At 35.4% G+C, this 23,232-nt stretch overlaps 1 protein-coding gene across 9 annotated transcripts in view; it reads right to left on the bottom strand.

Annotated features, from left to right (window-relative positions):
- The window catches only part of SMARCA4 (SWI/SNF related, matrix associated, actin dependent regulator of chromatin, subfamily a, member 4), a 100,512-nt gene that overhangs the window by 37,853 nt on the left and 39,427 nt on the right, over window positions 1–23,232 (bottom strand). For 8 of the 9 annotated variants that reach the window (XM_044670106.1, XM_044670115.1, XM_044670124.1 and 5 more), the window contains exons 8-15: window positions 22,882–23,055; window positions 22,575–22,742; window positions 22,408–22,458; window positions 21,780–21,910; window positions 21,517–21,574; window positions 10,422–10,540; window positions 7,056–7,206; window positions 3,435–3,598 (exon numbers count right to left, since the gene is read on the bottom strand). In XM_044670106.1, the coding sequence (XP_044526041.1) occupies window positions 3,435–3,598; window positions 7,056–7,206; window positions 10,422–10,540; window positions 21,517–21,574; window positions 21,780–21,910; window positions 22,408–22,458; window positions 22,575–22,742; window positions 22,882–23,055 (1,016 nt within the window). The remainder of the gene's footprint in view (window positions 1–3,434; window positions 3,599–7,055; window positions 7,207–10,421; window positions 10,541–21,516; window positions 21,575–21,779; window positions 21,911–22,407; window positions 22,459–22,574; window positions 22,743–22,881; window positions 23,056–23,232) is intronic. The other variant, XM_044670164.1, reaches the window with a different exon arrangement.

Here is a 23,232-nt window from a genome sequence, read left to right as displayed (position 1 = left end):
TTGAAATCAGGTTTCCTGGCCTGAAATCCAGTGGTCTTTTCATTTACAACCTCATCAACAAACTCACTGTGGATCTCTTTTTAAAATAACAACATTTAGGGGGCAGTTGGGTAGCTCAGTGAATTGAGAGCCAGGCCTAGAGATGGGAAGTCCTAAGTTCAAATCTGACCTCAGACACTTCCCAGCTGTGTGACCCTGGGCAAGTCACTTGACACCCATTGCCTAGCCCTTACCACTCTTCTGCCTTGGAGCCAATACACAGTATTGATTCCAAGAGGGAAGGGAAGGATTCCAAACCCAAAATAAATAAATAGACATTTATTGAGAACTTTACATATAAAACTTCATCTGATCAACCCTGTCCTACTGTTTGACTTCCCTAGCAATGAGGAAACTGAGGTTGAGACTTGTCAAGTATGATTTGATCCCAGGTCTTCTTGATTTGAAGTCCAATGACACTCATCCACTATGGCACTTTTTGGAATAGTAAAAAACTAGAAAAAAAGTTGATGTCCACTAGGGAAATAGCTAAATAAATTATGGTAGATGACTGTAATGCAAGATTATTATGCTGTTGTTTTTTTTAAAAAGAGGTATTTCAGGTCTGGAGAGGGGAAGATGTAGGTCCAAATTTGGGCCCAGATACTTTCCAGCTATGTACATGCAATTATTTCTCCCATTTTACAGATGAGGAAATTGAGACTGAGAGGTTAAGTGACTTCTTACATATTGCTCCTTGCCAATTATTATTCAAATTTATGACAATGGCTCCCTGGTTATTCCATAAACAAGACCTCATTGATGGCTGCCTGCCATTTCTAGAGTGCCCTCCCTTGATATCTTTGCAAAATGACCTCCCTAGCTTCCTCCAAGTTCCAATTAAAATCCCATCTTCTAAAGGCAGCTTTTCCCAACTTCTCTAAATTGTAATGCCTCTCCTCTTTTTATCCCAAATAGAACTTATCTGTAGTCTCCCCTATTAAGATTGTGAGCTCCTTAAGGGCAGAGGCTGTCTTTTCTTTTTATCTCTAGTGTTAGTAGAGTGCCTGGCACCTAGTAGGTGCTTAATAAACGTTTAATGATTGACTGACTTCCTTAGATTCATATACCTAGTGTCCAAGTGAGGACTTAAAATCACACTTCCCTGACTTCTAGTTTAGATGTAGAGACAAACATATTGTGAAATGGAATCTAAAAACCATTGCTAGAGATTATGAAGCCTTTGATGAAAAGGCCTTTAAACTGGAAAATGGATGGTGAGGGACACATACAACAGATGGTAACAAGCATGGCCCAAGAAATAGTTATCAAGTAGAGAGGACCAGTGAGTCACAGGAAATAACATATACGATGAGAGAAATAGTACTAAACCTATGGTCTCAGATTAACTCATTAAGATCATCAGATGTCCTCTCATTAATGCAAAAAGTATGGGCAATTTACAAAGTGAACTATACAGTTCCTTATTAAGAGGAGATAAATTTGACCTCAAGGACATCACTGAGACTTTTAGAAGGGAAACTAATGAATGGAATATATACATAGAAGAATGAATCTTATTCAAAAGGACCAGAAAAAGGGTGTTTTGTTGTTTGTTTGTTTTTTGTCAGTGTGTGTGATCTCTCTGTATGTGCGTATTAAAAAGTTAAATCTTTTCTTATGTTGTAGCATTCAGCTATTCAGTTTTCAGACAAATGGCCTTTCCTCAAATCTCATGTTTCTTGATCACCAGTTTCTAGGGGACACTCTTCTCTCCTGGTTCTTTTACCTAGCCTGACTGCTTCTTTCCAGGGTCCTTTCTTCAGATCACACTTAGGAATCAAAAATATCTCCCAAGGTTCTGTCTTGAATCTCTTTCCTCCAGCCATACTATTTTTAAACCCATATCTTCTGTCTTAGAATTGGTACTAGGTATCAATTCCAAAGCAGAAGAGTGGCAAGGACTAGCAATTGGGGTCAAGTGACTTGTTCAGGGTTACGTAGCTAGAAGTGTCTGGACTAGATTTGAATCCAGGGCTTCTAATCTCCAGGCCTGGCTCTCTATCCACTGAGCTACCTGAGTTGCTTTCATCTATACTATTTGGTTAGTGGTCTCCACAGTTCCCAAGGGTTCAAGTATCATTTCTATGCAGACGCTTCCAAAATCTACATATCCAGCTCTATTCTCTCTCCTAAACTTTATTTAGTCCTGTATCACCAATTGCCTTTTGAACACATGGAACTATATAGGTATGTTTAACTCAACAGGTCCAAAAGAAAACTTTTTGCCTGACTTTTTCCTGATCTATTACCATCTACTCTCTATAGATTTTGTATATACATGTCAACCACATTATAAAATTGGAGGTCCTTGAGGCCAAGGTCAAAGCTCTTTTCCTTTCTATCTGTAGAACTTAGAACAGACCACATTTGGTACACTATGCTCAGTCTGGGATGTCATAGTTAAGGAAGGACAGTAATTAGTTAAAACAAGTCCAGAGAAGGTAAGCAGGAGTATAAGGGATCTGGTGTGAGGCCACAACATATTAATGTTGGTTGAAGGAAGTAGAAATGGCTGGAATAGAGAAGTGACCACAGGAAGGGAACTGAGATGGGAGGTAAAGAAAAGTAAGTTGTCTTCACATAAATGAAGGGCTACAAGTAGAGTGACACGATTTATTCTTGGATCCCAGAAGAAAGATTAAAGAGAAAAAAGATTTTGGCTCAATTGAAGGAAACACTTTGTTTAATCACTATTACTCAAAAGGAGGAGTTGCCTAGTTCTCTCTTATAGGAAACTTTCAAAGAGATGCTAGATGACTATGTACCAGGAAGTCCTTCAGAGGTGCGGATTAGATTAGAAGACTTCTGAGGTTCCTTCCAACTCAGCCACATAGAAAAGCCAGGCAAAACAAACTCTGATGATAAACAAAAAACTTTGCTACAGAGGAGCATCCTCTTAATACCCAAATGTAATGTAGGCCCCACTGGCTTTGTTTTATGGAATGAAGAATTGTAAATGACTATTAATTAAGTTAAAAAGCACAGATTCTCTTGCTGCAAAATAGTAGCGTTCTCATTTCTTCTTAGATCTGTTTTGTAGGGTAGTCACTAAGATTTATATGAATTACAAATTAATAACATACTATCTTTACTATTCTTTGAAGGTATTAGTGATACACTTATAGTTTTCTTTCCTATTATTGATGCATTTATACCAATTCAGCTATACTTTCTCACTAGGAAACTAGTAACTAATGGAATGGATTTTTGATGATGATAGTCATGATGAGGGGATTAGTATACAGTTAAAGAATTCATAAATATTAGGGTCCCCCCCCCAATCTCCCTCCCTCCCCGACCCAAAACTAATATGGCCTTTGCCATATCTTCACTGTATTAGTAACCACTCAAGTTAGTTCAATCCCAGGTACTTTTTACTTTTGCAAACTTACGAAAGAGGTACTATGATGAGAAATGGTCCGTTGATACGCTTATGTTCCATGAGGTATGTAATTAAAGCAATTGTCTGGATAGTTTTGCCAAGGCCCATTTCATCTGCCAGGATCCCATTCAGATTATTATTATATAAAGACACCAGCCACTCCAAACCCTTAATCTAAAAAGGATAAAAATGTGCAAACACAGGTAAGTGACAGTTAACTCTGTTAAAGAGAAAAATCTACTATGAAAAATATCTCAGGTGAGAGCCCCTTTTTAAATAATCATCTGATTATCAACTTTTGATTTCATATAAAACAATTTTCTATTTATTGGTGGTCATTTGACTTTTCTTCTGAAATGCCTCCTGAAGTATGGAACACATATGAAGCAGCTCATAGATCAATCTGAAAGGGTACAATGTGGAAGGATAACAGACTTAGACTCAAAGGGAAAAAGAATCATATTTGAAGCTGGAAGGGGCTGTATAAATCATCGTCTAAACCCCTGGTTCTAGAGATGAGGAAACTGAGGCCTACAGAAATTATAAGTGATCTATTTAAGGTCACATTGATAATGAATTCAATTCAAGACTCTTACATCCAAATCTAGTTTCCTTTTCACTCCAATAAGTTGCCACCTAGATAGAGGAGAGCTGAAAAGAGGCAAGTTTTGGCCTCACAGAATGACAATTATAGTGCCCACAGAAATTGAATGGAGTGCCTTAGGAGATACAATTACTGGAGAGTTCCAAACAAAGGCTCTAGATGACTGCTTGATGGGAATGCTGTAGAAGAGATTTTTGTTCAAGTATGTATTGGACTCAATGACCTTTTGTGGTTCCTTAAAACTCAAGATTTATATTTCCAGCAATATTTCATCTATGCTTAATTTAAAAATAAATTAAAACCCTTACGTTCCATCTTAGAATCAATACTGGTAGAAAAAGAGTAAGAGCTAGGCAATGAGGATTAAGTGACTTGCCCAGGGTCACACAGCTAGGAAGTGTCTGGAGCTAGACTTGAACACCCAGGACCTCTGGTCTCTAGGCCTGGCTCTCAATCCACTAAGCTGCCTAATTGCTTTCCCACGCTTAATTTAAAAGCAGCCAGTATCCATTCTTCCAGCATTTGCTATTTGTAATTAAGCACTATTTACAAAGGCAGGAGAGGGCACAACTTATGTCTTTGGAAACTTAAACTTTACTTCAATAAACAAAGCAGACCTTTGTCTTTCTCTTCCTATTCACAATTATACATTACCCATAAGGAATTCATTAATTTTTAAATTTTAAAGTATTATATACCAGTTTAGAAATTTAAGTGATTTATTTTAATAAAATCTTTAGTGTTTTTGGAATTTATTATATAAAAAAATTAGTTTGCCTTTAAAGAGGAGCTTAGAGGGGCAGCTGGGTAGCTCAGTGGATTGAGAGTCAGGTCTAGAGACGGTAGGTCCTAGGTTCAAATCTGACCTCAGACACTTCCCAGCTGTGTGACCCTGGGCAAGTCACTTGACACCCATTGCCTACCCTTACAGAAGGTAAGGGTTTTAAAAAAAAAAAAAAAAAAAAAAAAAGAGGAGCTTAGAACTCACTTGAGATAATTTCTTCCCCAAAGTCTGAATACTTAAAAAGGAGTAATGTGCAACTTCAATTAAACTGGAGTGTATTTTAACGGCAATTGACAGTTGTAAGTGTATTGGAGGAGGGGGGAAAAGAAGGGGGGACCACATCCAAGAATTAATGATGAATTTGGCCAAAAAATGAGGAGAAATCACTTTCCAACTTATTTAATATAGACTAACATAAGACTCTAGGGATGCTGGGAATCCTAGAAAAAAAAGGAAGGAAAAAGTATAATTATTTTTAAATGGAAATTTTGGACTCAGAACAGAAGCAATAAAGCTCACTGATCTAGCCAAGTTCTGATTTTCTCAATTCCATTAAGTTTCTGGAAATCTCTATTGTATAAAGATTTCTCTGATGTGAAATCTCTTTGCCCAGCCAGAGCCAAGACTTTGTGGAAAAGGCCTCAATAAAGTATCCAGCAACAAAAAAAAGAATGATGTCCAAATAGAAAAACAATGAAACATAATAACTACTTGAATTAACTACTCTATTTCTTTTTAATAAACTATTTCTTTTGATGCTATAAAAAAAGCCAGTCATTTTGCCATTCATCCTACCAATAGGTATTATTAAGAATCTATTATATATGCAAGGAATTGGGAACAGAAAGACAAAAAAAATAATTCCTAGAACTTATATTCTATGAGGAGGAATATTTACACGTTTAAGAGAAAGATAATTTAAGGTGAGGGAGAATACTAACAATCAACTAGTCCAAAAAAAAAAAAACCAAAAAAAACCACGTTCTATAGGAGGTGAAATAATGAAATAATGCTCTAACTGGGAAAGGTGAGAAAGTAAATGGCAGGCATTGGGGGGAAGGGAAGAAGGGGAAGGAGGGGGGAGGAGGAATGACACATAGTGCCTGTGCAAAGGAAGAAACAGACTCCTTCTTTCCCTTAGCAAAGCACCCCTCCTCAAAAGGAGTAAACTTAACTTGCAACTAATCCTAACAAGAAGCACGTATAAGATGCCTATTGTTTTCTGTCTCTTGGAGGAAAAACATGTTTTATCATGTATCCATCAGGTCTTTGCATTTTATTTATAGCTACTCTTATATTAGCTTAAAAAAGAAAAAGTGGTACTCTTGGATATAGAGAAAAATGATTTGTATCTAAAAGTCTACTTGAGAAATGAAGATAAATATGGCATTTTCCCAACTGCTATAATGTACCCACTCTACAGACATATTTTAGTATAGCCCCATTTGGGAGTTGTGAATTTCCAACCATTCTGGATGGCAATTTGGAACTATGCCCAAAGGGCTTTAAAAGACTGCCTGCCCTTTAATCCAGCCATACCACTGCTGGGTTGATACTCCAAAGAGATAATAAGGAAAAAGACGTACAAAAGCATTTATAGCTGTGTTCTTTGTGGTGGCAAAAAACTAGAAAATGAGGGGATGCACTTCAATTGGGGAATGGCTGAACAAATTGTGGTATCCATTAGTGATGGAATACTATTGTGTTCAAAGGAATAATGAACTGGAGGAATTCCATGTGAACAAGAATGACCTCCAGGAATTGATGTAGAGTGAAAGGAGCAGAACCAAGAGAATGTTGTACACAGAAATAGATACACTGTGGTACAATCAAATGTAATGGACTTCTCTACTAACAGCAATGCAATGATCTAGGACAATCCTGAGGGACTTATGGAAAAGAACGCTACCCACATTCAGAGGAAGAACTGTGGGAGTAGAAACACAGAAGAAAAACAACTGCCTGATCACATGGTTTGATGGGGATATATGACTGGGTATGTAGACTCTAAATGATCACTCTAATGCAAATATTAATAATAAGGAAGGAAGTCTTGATCAATGACACATTTAAACCCAGTGGAATTACTCGTTGGGTACAGGAGGGGAGTGGGAGGAGGAGAAAGAACATGAATCATGGAACCATGGAAAAATACTCTAAATTAAATAAAAAGATTTTTCGAGTAAAAAAATTCCCACCTGATTTGTCATTTGGAAGGTGTGTTCCAATTTTCTCTCTCTTACCTGATATTGTTTGAGTACCCCATTGACCATAAGTGTAGACTGTTTGTCCACCCTTTCAGTGACTGCATGGGCCACAGCATAATATGATTGTAGACCACGAGCAAGAGCCTGGGAAACACCATACTCATCATCAACATCTTGCTTGGCGTTCCTATGGTTTGATAAAAGAAGAGTCAGGGAACAAATGCTACATGTTCATCTTTGTAACAAATATTCCACTGGTACAAATTTCTTTGGTCATGGTAATTCAGACTATTCCATTGCTTTGTAATATGGAAAATAGGTACCACACAATATAGCACTGTGGCAGAAGCATGGGCTGGAAACCAAAGGACCAGAGTTCCTCCCTTACTACTTATTATGTCTCCTGAAGCAAAGCACTTCATCTTCAGTTTGCTCAATTGTCATGAGGGAGGTTTGGACATGGAGATTTCTTGTATTCTATAGTTCTAAAGCCTCTAACAGTATTTTGTAAATTGTTGCTTTTTAAATAAGATCAAGCCAGAAATAAGCTTTAGATCTAATTCTACTGATTACTATTAGTTCATTTGGGAATATGACAATCCCCAGATTCTCTATCTGTAAAATACTGACATTACCAGTTTTGAGGATAAATCCACAAACTATATCTAGAAAATAGCCAGATGTCTCTAATTAAAAATAAATAAATAAAATTCACTTGTGGGAAGAAGCCAAAAAATGTGGGAACTTTCATTTAAAAGGATATCCTGATCTAAATAATTGGAAAAACATTAATTGCTCATGGGTAGGGCAAGCTAACATAATAAACATGACCATCCTACCCAAATTAATTTACTTATTTAGTGCCGTACCTATCAAACTACCAAGAAACTTTTTTACTGAATTAGAAAAAACTATAACAAAGTTCATTTGGAAGAACAAAAGATCAAGAATATCAAGTGAGGGGCAGCTGGGTAGCTCAGTGGATTGAGAGTCAGGTCTAGAGATGGGAGGTCCTAAGTTCAAATCTGGCCTCAGACACTTCCCAGCTGTGTGACCCTGGGCAAGTCACTTGACCCCCATTGCCCATCCTTACCACTCTTCCACCTATGAGCCAATACACAGAAGTTTAAAAAAAAAAAAGAATATCAAGGGAAATAATAAAAAAAAATGTGAAGGAGGATGGCCTAGGCAGTACCAGATCTTAAACAGTACTATAAAGCAGTGATTATCAAAACAATATGGTACTGGCTAAGAGATAGAAGGGAGATCAGTGTAATAGACTTGTGGCAAATGACCTCAGCAAGACAGTCTATGATAAACCCAAAGAGCCTGGATTTTGGGACAAAAATCCACTATTTAACAAAAACTGTTGGGAAAAATTGGAAAACAATATGGGAGAAATTGGGTCTAGATAAACATCTCACACCCTACACCAAGATAAATTCAGAATGGGTGAATGACTTGAATATAAAGAAGGAAACTATAAGTAAATTAAGTGAACACAGAATAGTATACTTGTCAGATTTTTGGGAAAGTAAAGATTTTAAAACCAAGCAAGAGTTAGAAAAAATTACAAAATGTAAAATAAATAATTTTGATTACATTAAATTATAAGTTTTTGTATAAACAAAACCAATGCAACCAAAATTAGAAGGGAAGCAACAGATTGGGAAAAAACCTTGATAACAAAAAACTCTGAAAAAGGTCTATTTACTCAAATATATAAGGAGCTAAATCAATTGTACAAAAAAAAAATCAAGCCATTCCCCAATTGATAAATGGACAAGGGATATGAATAGGCAATTTTCAGATTAAAAAAAAAAATCAAAACTATCAATAAACACATGAAAAAGTATTCTAAGGGGGTAGCTGGGTAGCTCAGTGGATTGAGAGCCAGGCCTAGAGATGGGAGGTCCTACGTTCAAGTCTGGCCTCAGACACTTCCCAGCTGTGTGACCCTGGGCAAGTCACTTGACCCCCACTGCCTACCCTTACCACTCTTTTGTCTTGGAGCCAATACACAGAAGTTAAGGGTTTTAAAAAAAAGTATTCTAAATTTCTTATAATTAGAGAAATACTAATCAAAACAACTCTGAGGTACCACCTCACATCCAGCAGATCAGCTAACATGATAGCAAAGGAAAGTAATAAATGTTGGAGGGGATGTGGCAAAATGTGTGGCATTAATGCATTGCTGGTGGAGTTGTGAATTGATCCAACCATTCTGGATGACAATTTGGAACTATGCCCAAAGGCCTTTAAAAGACTGTCTGCCCTTTGATCCAGCCATACCACTGCTAGGTTTAAACTCCAAAGAGATCATAGGGGGAAAAGACTTGCACAAAAATATTTATAGCTGCACTCTTTGTGGTGGCAAAAAATTGGAAAATGAGGTGATGTCCTTCAATTGGGGAATGGATGAACAAATTGTGGTATCTGTTGGTGAATACTATTGTGCTCAAAGGAATAATGAACTGGAAGAATTCCATGAGAACTGGAATGACCTCCAGGAATTGATGCAGAGTGAAAGAAGCAGAACCAGGAGAACATTATACACAGAGACTGATACACTGTGGTACAATCGAACGTAATGGACTTTTCTACTAGCAGCAATGCAATTATCCAGAACAATTCTTAGGGACTTTCATGAGAAAGAGCACTATCAACATTCAGAGGAAGAACTGTGGGAGTAGAAACACAGAAGAAAAACAACTGCTTGAACACATGGGTTGATGGGGATATGATTTGGGATGTAGATTCTAAACAACCACCCCAGTGCAATTATCGATAATATGGAAATAGATCTTGATCAATGATACATGTAAAACGCAGTGGAATTGCATGTTGGCTACTGGGAGGTGGGTGATGTTGGAGTTTGGGGGGGAGAGAAAGAACATGAATCATGTAACCATGGGAAAAAATTCTAAAAATAAATAAATGCACGAATGAACAAATAAACAAATAAAGGATATGCCATGGTGAAGAATCTCTAAAAACAATCTCTCTAAAAATTAATGGATCTAAGGAATATAGATAGCACTTTGACAGAGCACCAGGCATGGGGTCAAGAGAATCTGGATTCAAATCTGTCCTCAGCACTTCTTACCTGTGTGATCTTGGGCAAATCATGTAATTCCCAACTGACTTGCTCTTGCCGACTTTTCTATCTTAGGACTGGTACTACAACAGAATGGCTCTGACTTGGTTTGCATGCAAAAATTTCCCAAGGACTGTTACCTGAAATTGTACCTCTGTCATGTCATGGAAGGTCAGAAATAACTGAGTTTCCCTGACTATTTTCTAGTGTCTGGTACAAGTCAGCTATTAAATTGAATAAAATGATCTATTAGGTAAAACCTCTATTCATGCTCATGTCCATGCTTCTCAAAGGGTTCCTCTTACTCAATAATATGTCTTGCATCCACTTCAGAGACATCGTCACTGTCTGGATCTGGGATCTTTTTCTTTTCATCCACAGGAAGGGTAGGCTGCGCTGGTTGTGGCTGCTCTTCCTCCTCTTCCTATCAATTCAACAAAAGTCCTTGTTAATAGGAACCTATCCACAAGTTGTGCATATGTAATATTAAGGCATTAGAAGTATACCATAGTGCCATAATTTCTATAATTATGGTACTATGGGCAGTTCTACAAAAAAGAATACTCCAAGAGACCTGTATTCTAGGCACAAGAAGGGTGAATGAAGCATTGAACTATTTTTCCCCCTCTTCTGAATAGTTTTTATTATTATTATTCTAAAACTTGACAAACACTAACATAAGCATGAAATATCATATATGAAGAAAACAATGATATATGAAACTGCAAATATCTATTATCTATGGTTTGCTTTTACATGATTAATTCAACATCTAAGTTTGAAAGCTATCCTGCCTATCTATTTTCATCTCTTTTTGAACTTTTCTATATATTATGATTCTTCCACTTTTTTTTAATTTGCCACCACTATATTCATCCTCCTTTCCTTGCCAAATCCCAATCTTCTGAAATTAAAACAAAATAAACCCTTGCAATAAGTGAGCAGTCACATAAAATAAACTCATAATGTGGTCATGTCTTTGGATTTTAAGACTTTCATTCTGTATCTTGAGGCCAACTTCTATGTCAGGAGAGTAAATTTCTTTTTTCAAGTGGCTACTGATAGCTGAGCGTTCTTTTGAGGACTGCTTGTTCCTATGCTTTGAATTTTTAACCTACCGGGAAATGTTCCTTAATATCTGAACTGGTTCTTTAAATATCTTGGGTATCAGGCTTTTATGAGAAATAACTTTTTGCCAAGACTTTTTTTTTATATTCTAATATTAACTACATTCATTTTGCTTGTATATTAGATTCTCTATTTCATGTAAAAAAAATTGTCCATTTTATTTCTGAGGAATTTCTTCCTTATTTGATCAATGATCTTTTCCCTGTCCTTAGTGGTAAAATCTCTTTCCTTCCTCCTTTAATTTGTTGAGGTTATTGTGGTAAATAACCAAAAGCTAATTTCTGCCAGACTACTGACCCGTTTTCTCAGTTTCTGTTAAATACTGACTACTTAGTCTGGGAAATGGGGTATTGGGGGTTGACTTATATTATTGCTTTTGTATCTTATGTACCAAATGAGCTATAATAATAACCTTTCCTACTGTTTAACCAGTATCAGGTAGCTTTGATGATTATAGCTTTGTAGTATAGTTGGAGAGCTGGTACTTCTCTGGCCTTTCATTCACTCTAGAAGAGTTACTCTAAAAATCATGGTCCACTCCCCACCACTCCCAGCTCTAGATAGTAATATTTTGATAGTTTCATATGGCACTGAATAAACAGGTTAATAATCATAAGCAATTATTGGTTTGAATTATTTATGTTTTATCTTTATTTTGATTATAAGTTTCTTATAGTTGTATTTATATAGTTCCTATGTGTGTCTTGGTATATAGAGGCCCAGATGTTTTATTCTGAATAGAATTTATATAATTTTCCCACTGGGTTTGGTTAGTAATTTACAGAAACACTAATGCTTTATGTGAGTTAATGATGTTAATTATCTAAGTAGACTATCATATGCAAAAAGCAATATTTACATTAATCATATATTTATATGATAATTTATATGATATTAAAAATAAAAATTTATTTTTTGGTCACGCTATATTCAGCAAGTATTTCAAATATCATATCAAATAATAGTGGTGAATTGACAGTCTTAATTTATCTGTAATCTTATTGAAAAGGCTTCTTCTATTTCTCTATTACATATATGCTACTAACTATACTAAGTCCATTTATTCTTAGGCTTTTTAGTGTTTTTAACAGAAACAGATGCAGTTTTTCAAAGGCTGTTTCTAAATCTACTGACATAAACATGTGATTTTTATTATAATTAATTCAGTCCCCCTATGTTTAAAGTTTTTCTGAAATTGAACCAAGCCAGATTCCTCATATAAATTCAACTTGGTTACATTGTGTATTTAAAATGTTGATGAGGCTTCTTTGCTAACATTTTATCTAATATTTTGTGTGTTGCATCTTCATTGGAGATACTGATCTTTAGTTTTTTCTTTTATTCCTCCATTTAAGTATTAAGTCCTCATTTGTATTACAGAAAGAAATTGGAACTGTCCTTTCATTTCCCATTTTTTCAAATGATTATATAATTTTCTCTCAATATTTGATAGAATACACTTATAAATCCATTTGTTTCTATTTTTTAAAATATGAGTTAATTTGTGGTTTATTCAATTTAGAGTTATTTAAATTTTTTATTTACTTTATTAACCTTGGCATGTTACATTATTATAAATACTTAACCATTTCATTTAAAATTGTTGGCAAATAACTAGGCAAAATAGTTTATAATTATTTCCTTTATTTTTTTTTCATTTGGTAAGATTTCCATTTTTTCACTTCTGACACTGGCAATTGGTTTTCCTCTATAAAAACCAATTAGCTAAAGGTTTCTTTTTTCGTTGTTTTTTAAATTCAGGGGGGGAAGCTCAGTTCCCTGCATTCATTTGTTAACCTCTTCCTTGATTTTCAGAATTTCCAGTAGTGCTTATATATTTGTAGTTTTCACAATTATTTTTCTTTTTCTAGTTTCCTCAGTTGCTTGTCTAATCCACTGATTTATTTTTCTCATTTTTTCATAATACTCTGTGAAGTATGAATACTAATTATTTTATAAAAATTTGACAATTCTGTTGTGAATAACAGATCTAAGAGTTTTTCTTTGGTAGTTCCTTTTACAGCTAGATCTATTTCCTTTTCAGAGACTAATTATTTAAGATCTCAATCTGATTTTCTGATAGCTTGAGTATACTTCAGAATTCCTCTTTTTCTTTTGTGTTCTCAGTTTTGTTGGCAAATAGCTACGTTATATATTCTGATTCTTGTTCTGGCTTTGTTTTGATTTTTCATTGTTAATTCACTATTTTATTGACTTGCTTTTCTACTCACTTTTTAATCAGATTCTTTTCAAAGAATCAGATTCTAGTTGATCATTATAGTCGATGGCTTTTTTGTTTTTTCATCTACTCTTCTTTGGTTTTAGTTATTGTTTTAATTTAATTATTTCTAAATTTAGAAAATGCACATTCAATTCACTAATCTTCCTTTTATTTCCTTTTTAGTTTATTGATATCTAATTGTAAGGATATGATTTCCCCAAAGGACTCCTTTAGCTGCATCTCAGAAATTTTAGTATGCAGTTTCATTATAATTTTCCTTTTACAGTTATTATTTCTGTGACTTGTTCTTCAATCTGCTCATTAAGATTTAATTATTAAATTGTATTTACGTCTATATCTTTTGTCTGTGGTCCCTGAACCAATTTCCATTCTACTGGCATTATGGTTTTGAAAGGATATATTGATTATGTCTACCTTTTTAGATTTGTTTGCAATATCTCTGTCTTAGTACAAGGTCAATTTTTGTAAATTTCACATGATGCACATAAATATGTATGTACTTTTGCTGTCCCATTTAAGAGATATCATAATTCTTTTAACTCCAGTTTTTCCAGAAATTTATTCAGTTCCATATTTTCCCTTTTATCTATTAGACTTATCCAAAACTGATAAAAAGATATTGAAGACTCCTGTCACTACAGCATTACTACGTCTTCTTAAAGGTCAGAAAGTTTCCTTTAAGAATTTGGAAGATGAGGTATTTGAAGTGTATAAGTTTATTACTAATTATTTGTTTGTTGTCTTTGGTTCCTTTTAGTATATATCCTTGTTTATCCCTTATTATTATTTTTAGGCAGGTAGGCTTGTGAACTTGCTCAATGTCACATAGCCAGGAAGTCAGTTGACTGAGGCCACATCTGAACCCAGGTCCTTCTGAATCCTACTGTGCCATCCAGCTGCCCCTATTAATTTCTGAATGCTTGTTTTTGCTTTCTCTGATAGTATGATGGTGACATCTGCTTTTTTGGATTTACTTTTGCATGGTAAATTTTTTCAAACACCTCATTTATTTTATGTCTTTGTCTATAAAATGTGTTTCTTATAAGCAACAAATTTGTAGGATTTCTGCTTTCTTACCCAATATGTCACTTTTTAAATTTTAATGGCTTGTTTTATCCATTCACATTTAAAAGTTATGATGCTAATAATTGGATTTATGTTTTCCTACATCTGTTTCTAAAATTGTTTCCCCCCATGTTATCATTCCTCCATTCTGCTATAAACAGTTATCATATTCCTTCAATTACTTTATTTCAAATTTTTTTAAGGTAGCCCTATTTCTTGTACTAGGTCTTTTCTCCTCATCCCTATTGCTCTCACTCTCTTCTTTTCTGTTACCCCTTTCCCTTTAGGTTTATTTATTCATTCTCCTCTTTTGCTTTTATCTGGTTATATATTTCCTCCTTTTCCTTTTTACTTTCAATTAGTCAAATAGATTTTCTTCCTCTCCTAACTCCTGCTTCAGCGAGTACTGTTCATTCATTTTTTAAAATTTCTTTTTTTGTACCCCTTTCAAAAAGGATTTCTCTCACCATCTTCGTTTTCTATATCTCTAGACTTCCATTCTCTGATTTATGACTCCTATAATCACATGGTTTTTCTTTTCTCTGTTTTCTTCTTATAATCAAAGCTTTTAATGGTGTCTAATGTAAGCTCTGTCTTCTTCCTTTCCATTGGGTCTCACTCTCAAAACAATGCTAACAATTGCAGGTGTCAAAGAGGATATGGAGGCCTCCCCAACTTCCCATATACTCTCATTGACCTTTTTTCCCCTTATGTTTTCCTGGAAAGCCCCTCCCCTCCTAGGAAAAGTAGATTTTTCATGTACTGAAATCTAGGTTTCATCCAGTGCAAGGTCTTCATTTCCCCTTTACACATTGGAGCATTCATCAATGGAACCCTCTCCCACCTCCAAGACAGGTAAGGCATTCTTCCTTCCCACCCTCTCCCCTGTAGGCTTGTCTTTCTGCAATCACAGAAGTCACTTTCCCCTCATTGCTAGCCTTTGATTTGGCCCTGGTGCATCACTTGCTTTTTTTTGGGCCTCCTGCTCCCTTCTCCCCTTTCCATATACCTTCCCCCATGTTGTAATACAGTCCTGTGGGCAGGGTATGGCCAGGTTCTGTCCATAATGACCCATCTGCCACCTTCATTTGTTTCCCTGTTGTACATGTAGAAAGAAGCTTCTTATTGGTCTTTCAGTCATTACTTTGTTGCTTTTGCTGTCTGCATTTATTCACTATTGCATTTAAGTCATTTGGGATGTTCAAGAAGCAAAAATTAATTTCAGTACTAATTTTAATTATTAAATGTCCATCTTTTGTTCTGGTTAAATTCAGATTTGGAGGATAGCTCACCTAAGCTATATTCTGAATTCCAATGCTCTTTGGAACATATTATTTCATGCCCTTTTCCTTTTTCTAGTAGATGCAGAATGGTCTTACATTATTTAAATGTCCTTTGTATCTAAAGGTTTGTCTCCTGATGGCTTGCAAAACTTCTTTCTGAAGTAAATAGTTAAATTTAACCACTAAATGTCTTAGTGTTTCATTTTCTATGTTCAGAAGTTCTGAGAAGTACTCATTATTTCCTTCATTATGGTGCTAAAGTTGTTATTTTTTGGTCCTGCTGTATTCTTCTAGGGAGACCTCTGATCCTTAGGTTGTCTCAATACATCTTATCTTCAAGTTCTATATTATGTTTTACTGGAACACTGAGCATATTTTCTTTTAATGTGTTTGCTTTTTATTTCTATTTTCTAGCTTGTCCTTCATGCCTGTATATTTGTATTTGAATCTGTTCTCTTTGGTGATGTTTGCCATTGCAGATGCAAGTTGTGCTAACTTCTCTTCATTATTTTTATTAGGCAGAGCATGAATTGTTTTCATAATTCTAATTTCTCTTTTATGCCACTCAAGTACAGTATATTGTGGTTCCATGTTCTTAGATTCCATACTGTCTTCATTTTCTGAAGTGTTAGATCATCTTTTGACATTTAACAGTTTTTATTCGTAGATACCTAAACTTTAATAGCTGGAGGCTACATTTCCTTCTGTTGTTAATATTTTTCTTGCTGATATATCTGTGTTCAAGGTCTCTGGGATTTCTTCCTGAAATCTTTGGTATTTTCAGTCTCTTCTCCCCCACCTACTTCGATTATTTTTCTATCATTCACTTCCTGACTCTCTCTCCTCTGTGGATTCCTTGGGACAAATTTGGATCTTCACACTTCTCAGCTTCTTCCCATAGTGGATAATTCACCAGCTTCTCTATCCCAAATGACGTTAGGATAGTTAGAGACAGCTCAGCTGGATGCTTGCTCTTTGCCTCATACTCAGTGAAGTGCTGCATAGATCCCTACACAAAGGGCTTCTATTTCAGTGACCTGTTCCACTCCCTCTATTCCTTAGTTTTCTGGGTCAACACTGGTACTTCAGAACCTACTTTCCCAGGCACAAGAAATTCAGAATTTTGAAGTGTTAGTGCTTCCAGGACACAGCCCAATTAGACTTTTGCTTGTAAAAAACTATGGTCAAGTTAGCTGTCAAGGCCTAACTAAACTTCTTCAGGATGGAGCTGGGGTCTCTATAGCACTGAAAAAAGGGAGGGAGGAACTGCGTGCAGGGGTAGGTTGGTGTAAGTCTGAGTTGTATTCCTTGGTCCACTATGGCAGCTTTATTGTTGCTAGTAGAGGAGGTGGGAAAAAGTACTGAGTCAGATCAGGGTCACTTCCTGGTTGATTTTTTTTAAATCCTCTTCTGAATTTTGAGTGTCCTAGATCTTGGAAACAGCTGAAGGTGCTTTATCTTTTGTGCATAATTTCTGATGTGGAAAGTTTGTAGGGATCACAAAGAATATCTCACCCACTATCTTGTTGTTCATGAGACCAAGAGGTCTCACTGTTTTATTCTTTCCTCTTTTGTTGATTAAATATTTAGACACATAAAATTTCCATCAGTACTGCTTTGGTTGTGTCTCAAAAGTTTTAGTATGTATGCTGTCTCATTCTCTGATGAAATTATCTCTCCTGTTTCTATGAATTCTTCTTTAGTGAACCAACTCTTTATGATTAAATTATTTAACCTCCATATGAGTGAATTCTTTCTTCAAAGGCTCTATAGAAATAGTTATTATATTTTAGTCATAAAGGATGTGTTCAAATTTTATACTTTTCCCACTTTGAGGTTTTTATGCTCTAGGCTTATGATAATTAGATTAAGTCTACACTGCCCATCTTTAGATTTAATCACCAAAGGTAAGAGCACCTTCCAATTTTGGGAGGTCCTAACACACGTGTGCTAGAGTGAGTAACCAATCAGAATTAACAACCACCCCCTACGCTTTCTGTGAAAAAGTGTCTATTGTGATTGGACACACAGGCTAGGGGAAGGCACTGAAAGTGATGCATATGTGACCCCTATAAGAGGGAGTGGAGTGAGTGAGGCAGCTTCTGGTTTCGTGAAGGGGACCTGAGGGAACTTTGCTGATTCATGACCGAGACTATTTCACATGGTGAGTTTAAAGACTGAATCTTCCTGAACTTCTAGTAAGAAACGTCCTTTTATAGACTCTGTGAATGAAGTTTGCTCCATTCATCTCTGGGCCTTAGGCCCTTTAACCCTCAGCTGAGGGTTAAGATCTACCTGGATTAATTAGTTAGACAGATTCTTATTTTCTTCCTCTCTCTCTTCTCTCATGTAAATAAATTTCCATAAAAGCGACCATCTTTAATATACTGAACCCATAAAAGCCCTTTTTCACTCTTACAGCGTATGGTCAGGTGTTATAAAGGTTCCACGAACAGGACAGAAAATAAGTATATTTCTTCTGATTCCTATTGAGTAACTGTAGAAAAATCTATCAAGTTTAACTTAAAAAAAAATTTATTCTGACCCTTTTTTGTTATTCATTATGGAGGATGACATTAAAAGTTCCAACTATCATATTTTTGCCATCTGTCTTTTAGTTAATTAATTTCTTTAATTAGATGCTATAGCATTTGAAGCGCAACTATTAAGTATCGATACTATTTCTTTGCCTATGGTATTTTAAACATAATTTCAGTGTTTGTCTCATTTACATCTATTTTTATTTTTGCCTTCTCTGAAGTAATGTTTTAGTTCACCTGGAGCAAAATAAAATTTTTCTCCAGTTTCTTAAAGTTTAACTATGAGAATCTTTTGTTTCAAATGTGTTTCTTGTAAACATATCAGTGGATTTTATTTCCTTATTAATTCCGCTGCCCTATTCCATTCTATGGGCACTCCAATTAATTTCATTTATGTTTATTGTTATCATTATATATTTCACTTCATCATATACTCTTTTTAATTTCCCCTCTCTTTACAAAGAAGGTAGTTAAAGAGAATGTCATAAAAACTAGTGATCTATAATTGAATCAGTGATTCTGCTCTACTCTTCTTCCTTTTACCCTCTCAAATGTCAATCACTGGTTCTCACTTTTTACTTTCTTTGATTTTCCCTTTCATAATCTATTTGAAGTGAAAATTCATTTTCCTTGTGACGGTTTCCTTTCTAATATTATCCTTTGTCTTAAACCCTACTCACCCTCCTCTCCACAACTCTGCCAATTTCTCTTCTGAGTATATTTCTACACAAAACTATGCAAATGTTTTTTTTCTATCTTCCTCCCTTTCTTTGCATCAAAGAATAATGTTCATGTTGGTGTCCCTTTATCCTACCACTTCCTCCATGCTTGTATACAAAAATAATAAATTCTGCTTCTTTTTCCTTCTTTCTCAGTGTATTCTTTCTTTTCTTTCTTCTGAAGGCCATCCAACAGTACATATCCTCTTTTTATCTTCTTTTTATAACCTTTGAAGACACTGAAGTTCTAAAGATATTTGTTTCTTCTCCCTCTATTAAAATATAAGTACTTCATATTTCTCTTCACTCCTCACATCAGCTTTGGTTCAGCTCTGCTGTTTTTACTAGATCACTTGAATGTTCTTGACTCTATTGAAGATCCATTTTTTTCACTCTCTAGGGTTACACTAAGGTCAAGATATTCTTTGTTGTTAGTCTTTATCTTTTACTTTTAGAATATCACAAGATATCCTCTCCTTTGTAGTAGATTTTAATCCTAATATGAGATGAATGTGATTCCTTGACATTAAGACTCTTAATCTGGAGGTTTGAAATATTTTTTCTTTGACCTAGAAGCTCTGGATTTTGGCTAGCCACATTGCTGGAAGTTTTCACTTAAGGCGTTGGACACTTTTCCTTTATAATTTCTTGAAAAAGGGTACCATGCTATTTTTTTATCTTGGTTTTCAAGGAGCCCAATGATTTTTAGTTTATCTTTTCTTGACCTGAAGGTATCTTATAGTTTCTTCTATTTTTCAAGCTTCTGATTTTGTTCTAATATTTCTTGTCTCATAGAGTCTCTGATCTGTTTAGTTCATTATAATTTTCAAGGACTCCACTATTTGAGTAAGGTTTTTTACTGTTTTATTCTAGCCAACTTATTTTTCCTTAAAATACTTTATTCTAGAGTTTCTTGATTATATAATTCATTTTAAAAATATCTTGCTTCATTTCATCTACATATTCTTATAGTTCTTGCAGGTCAAGCCATTTTTTTCTTTTTCAACTTTTCTTGTATTTGATGGGAGTTATTCTCTTTAGAAATGGACTTTTGGTTGTCCTGAAATGCATTAAATTTCTTTAAACTGATATCCTGTTTACTACCTCTAGCTTTAGTTCCTGAATTGAGATTTCAAACACAGGCCAGGTATCTTCCCACTCCCAAAGCCTGCCCTCACCCTTCAGAGTGGTTAGACTCAAATGGGTCCAGATCTCAATTACCCAGGCCTGTTTCCTTAACTTTGAATATAACTCAAGCGTCTAGCCTCTTAAGTGTTGAAAAGTTTCAGGCATCCTAGAATTGCTAACCTGAGAGAGCTGGATCTTTAGAGATCTCTGAAGAATTAGAGGTCAGATGTTTTAGGCTTCTGAAGCCCTTACAATTTCACAGTATGGTACTGACAACTCAAGGTCCACATCCATGATATGAACATTGTGGGTTTCTAAATGTATAGGAGGTTTCTTGTCCAAGCCTTCTGGTCTTTCTTCCTAGAAGTTTCTTCTGCTTCCACTTTCTTCCAGGTTTCTTTTTTTTTTGGGGGGGGGAGGGGGAAATGAGGTGGAAGCCGCAGGGGCTTGAGCTGAGGGGTAGGAGGAGGGAGAAAGTGCACCTATATATGTGGTCAGCTACTGCAGTTTCAACTCTGTATTATGTCTTAGAAGGTATCACCCACAGATATGGGGGTCTACTTATTATAAGACACTCCTGGAATATCTCTGATCTCTAATGGCAGATTTACTTCTTGAATACCTATGCTCGAAATTGGCTTTTCTGGAAGGATCCCTTTTCTACGACTTCTGGTTGTTTTGTTTTTTTTTTTTTTTTTGCACAATTCTAGGCTAGATAAAGATACAAATTTAACTCCTCTTTGGATTTCCTAATCATTATCTGGTCTGGTACTATACTTTTAGGTTTTTGCTGTATAGTAAATGTTTGACAGTTAGGTTTCTCTGTGATCATTCATTCAAGTCATCTTAAAGTTCACCACATTGAACTTTAAAACTTAATCTCTCCACAAAAGAAAAGCAGGCCTCATTTTTCTAAACATTCTCCTCCCAAAACATTTAAATTGAATGTTGCTTTCTAGGAAATATTCTGGCTTCGGTTCTTGCTATTGCTGACTACAACTGTTCCAACCTTCCTAAGTTTACTAACTCAATATAGCAAAGAATGGTGGACAATTCTTTGGTGATGATAATCTTTAAAATGAAAGAGTCTTGTCGTCAAATGGTTGTCACCAGACCAGTGCTCACTTTTTCCTGCTGGATCTGCCATAGCTTCTACTCTCTGCTGGCAAAGTCTATGAAAACTCAGAATCCCTTCCTAAACAAAATGAAATAATAAGGCAGGACTTTTGCAAATATTCACTCCTATATTCCAACAATTATTTTTAAAAAGCCAACTAATTTATGAAACTTCTCACCTCCTCCTCCTCCTCTGAGCCACTCTCTTCACTGTCAGATCTTGGAGCTACTTCATACCTAAATAAGGAAAAATGGTCTTATTTTAATATATATCTCACTAGAAATACTAGGATAAACTACTTCTGACACTTATGATATTTATGACTAAGAGAGAGAAGAGAGAAGAGAGAAGGGGGTGGGGAGGGGAGAGAGAGAGAGAGAGAGAGAGAGAAAAAAAAAAATTCAAATATCAGCCAGTGCTAAATGGAACTGGCTTACATACCCTGGATTCATCTCAAGCCATGCCTCTAATTGTCCTGCTTTGGGGGCATCTGTGCCAGTGAGGATTTTCCCACTTTCTACATGGATCACTTTCACAGGGAGATCACTCATCTGACTGGTTTCATCCAAAGGCTTAAAAAAAAAAAAAAAGAATAATGAAATTTTAATGTCCCCATTATTTACTACAGAGCCAGACTTCATGATAAGGTTGTTAATTCTAAAGGGGGAGCTGAAAGAACCTATCTTCAGAGATGATAGTAAGTGTTCTCTAGGATCAACAAAGTCCATAATAGCCACTTTATTTAAATCTTAATTTATCACTACTATTAAAGTATGAAAAACAACTACCTATTTAACATGAATTTTCCTTGATTATATTTTCCCTCCATTAACATTTCCCTCCAGTCTCCCAAAAACTAGAAAAGATTTTTTTTTTTACTATAGGGAAATGTGGACAAATATTTTCGTAAGGCAAAATATGACATAATTATTTGTGTTTAGCAACATATATCACTTTATTAAAGTAGAGTGAGAGCCAGTTTTTTTTTTTTTTTTTGGTAAAGATAAAATAGATACAACTTTCTAGTGTTAGATGACATTTCAATTTTTAAAAAAATCTGTTTCCTAACCTCTCCATCTGGTCCAATTGCAGGTGTCTGCCCTTCTGCATTCTCTGCCTTCTGAAATGAAGAGAATAAAATTTATTATAAAGCATTGCAGAGCATTCAGAGAAATCAAATGCCTGAAAATAAAATATAACCAAACTAACAAAGAGAAATATTGATGTCTGTTTTACCTTCTTTTTCTTTTTCTTCTTTTTTTCCTTGGCAACCTGTGCAGCCTTGTGTTGTCGGACTAGTTCTGTCAGGTTAGCCACATATTCATCTGTCTGCTGAAGTAAGTATGCGAGGCGCTTATCTTTCTTCTGGTCAATAAGCTTCCTATATCCTTCTTCATCTTCAGCCTACAAAAATTTTGAGTTATTTATTCTGGAAATCATTTTCAAAAAAAAAATACCAGTATTACCAAAAAATAAATCTCTCTCTCCCTCTCTCACACATACACAACACACACGTGTGCGCCAGTGCCTCTAAGACTTTTACCATCAGTCTTCTCATCCTCTCCTTCTCAATCCGCTCATTCTCTTTCTTCTGTTCCCGCTCAGTATTGGCATGGTATGTAGCCACTGCTTTTGTAAGTTTTTGGATTTTGCCAGTAACAGATCGATGGTATTCTTTGAAATCCTTGGCATGTTGAAGAATGCTATTGAGGTATTCCTAAAATATAAGACCAGGATATTTAAGATTCTACAAAAATCCTTAGATTATGACTTATTCAAGTCAGGCAAAGAGTAAAGCTATAAAAACTAATACAAGGTAAATGGGGATTTGCCATAGTGTCGCTATCTGAGGAGTATGCTTCTCATCCCCAGGGCACTGACACTAGGGGTATAT

This window comes from Gracilinanus agilis, chromosome 1 (assembly GCF_016433145.1).
Source record: "Gracilinanus agilis isolate LMUSP501 chromosome 1, AgileGrace, whole genome shotgun sequence".
NCBI lineage: Eukaryota > Metazoa > Chordata > Mammalia > Didelphimorphia > Didelphidae > Gracilinanus > Gracilinanus agilis.
This window is presented reverse-complemented; position numbering and strand designations above follow the sequence as displayed.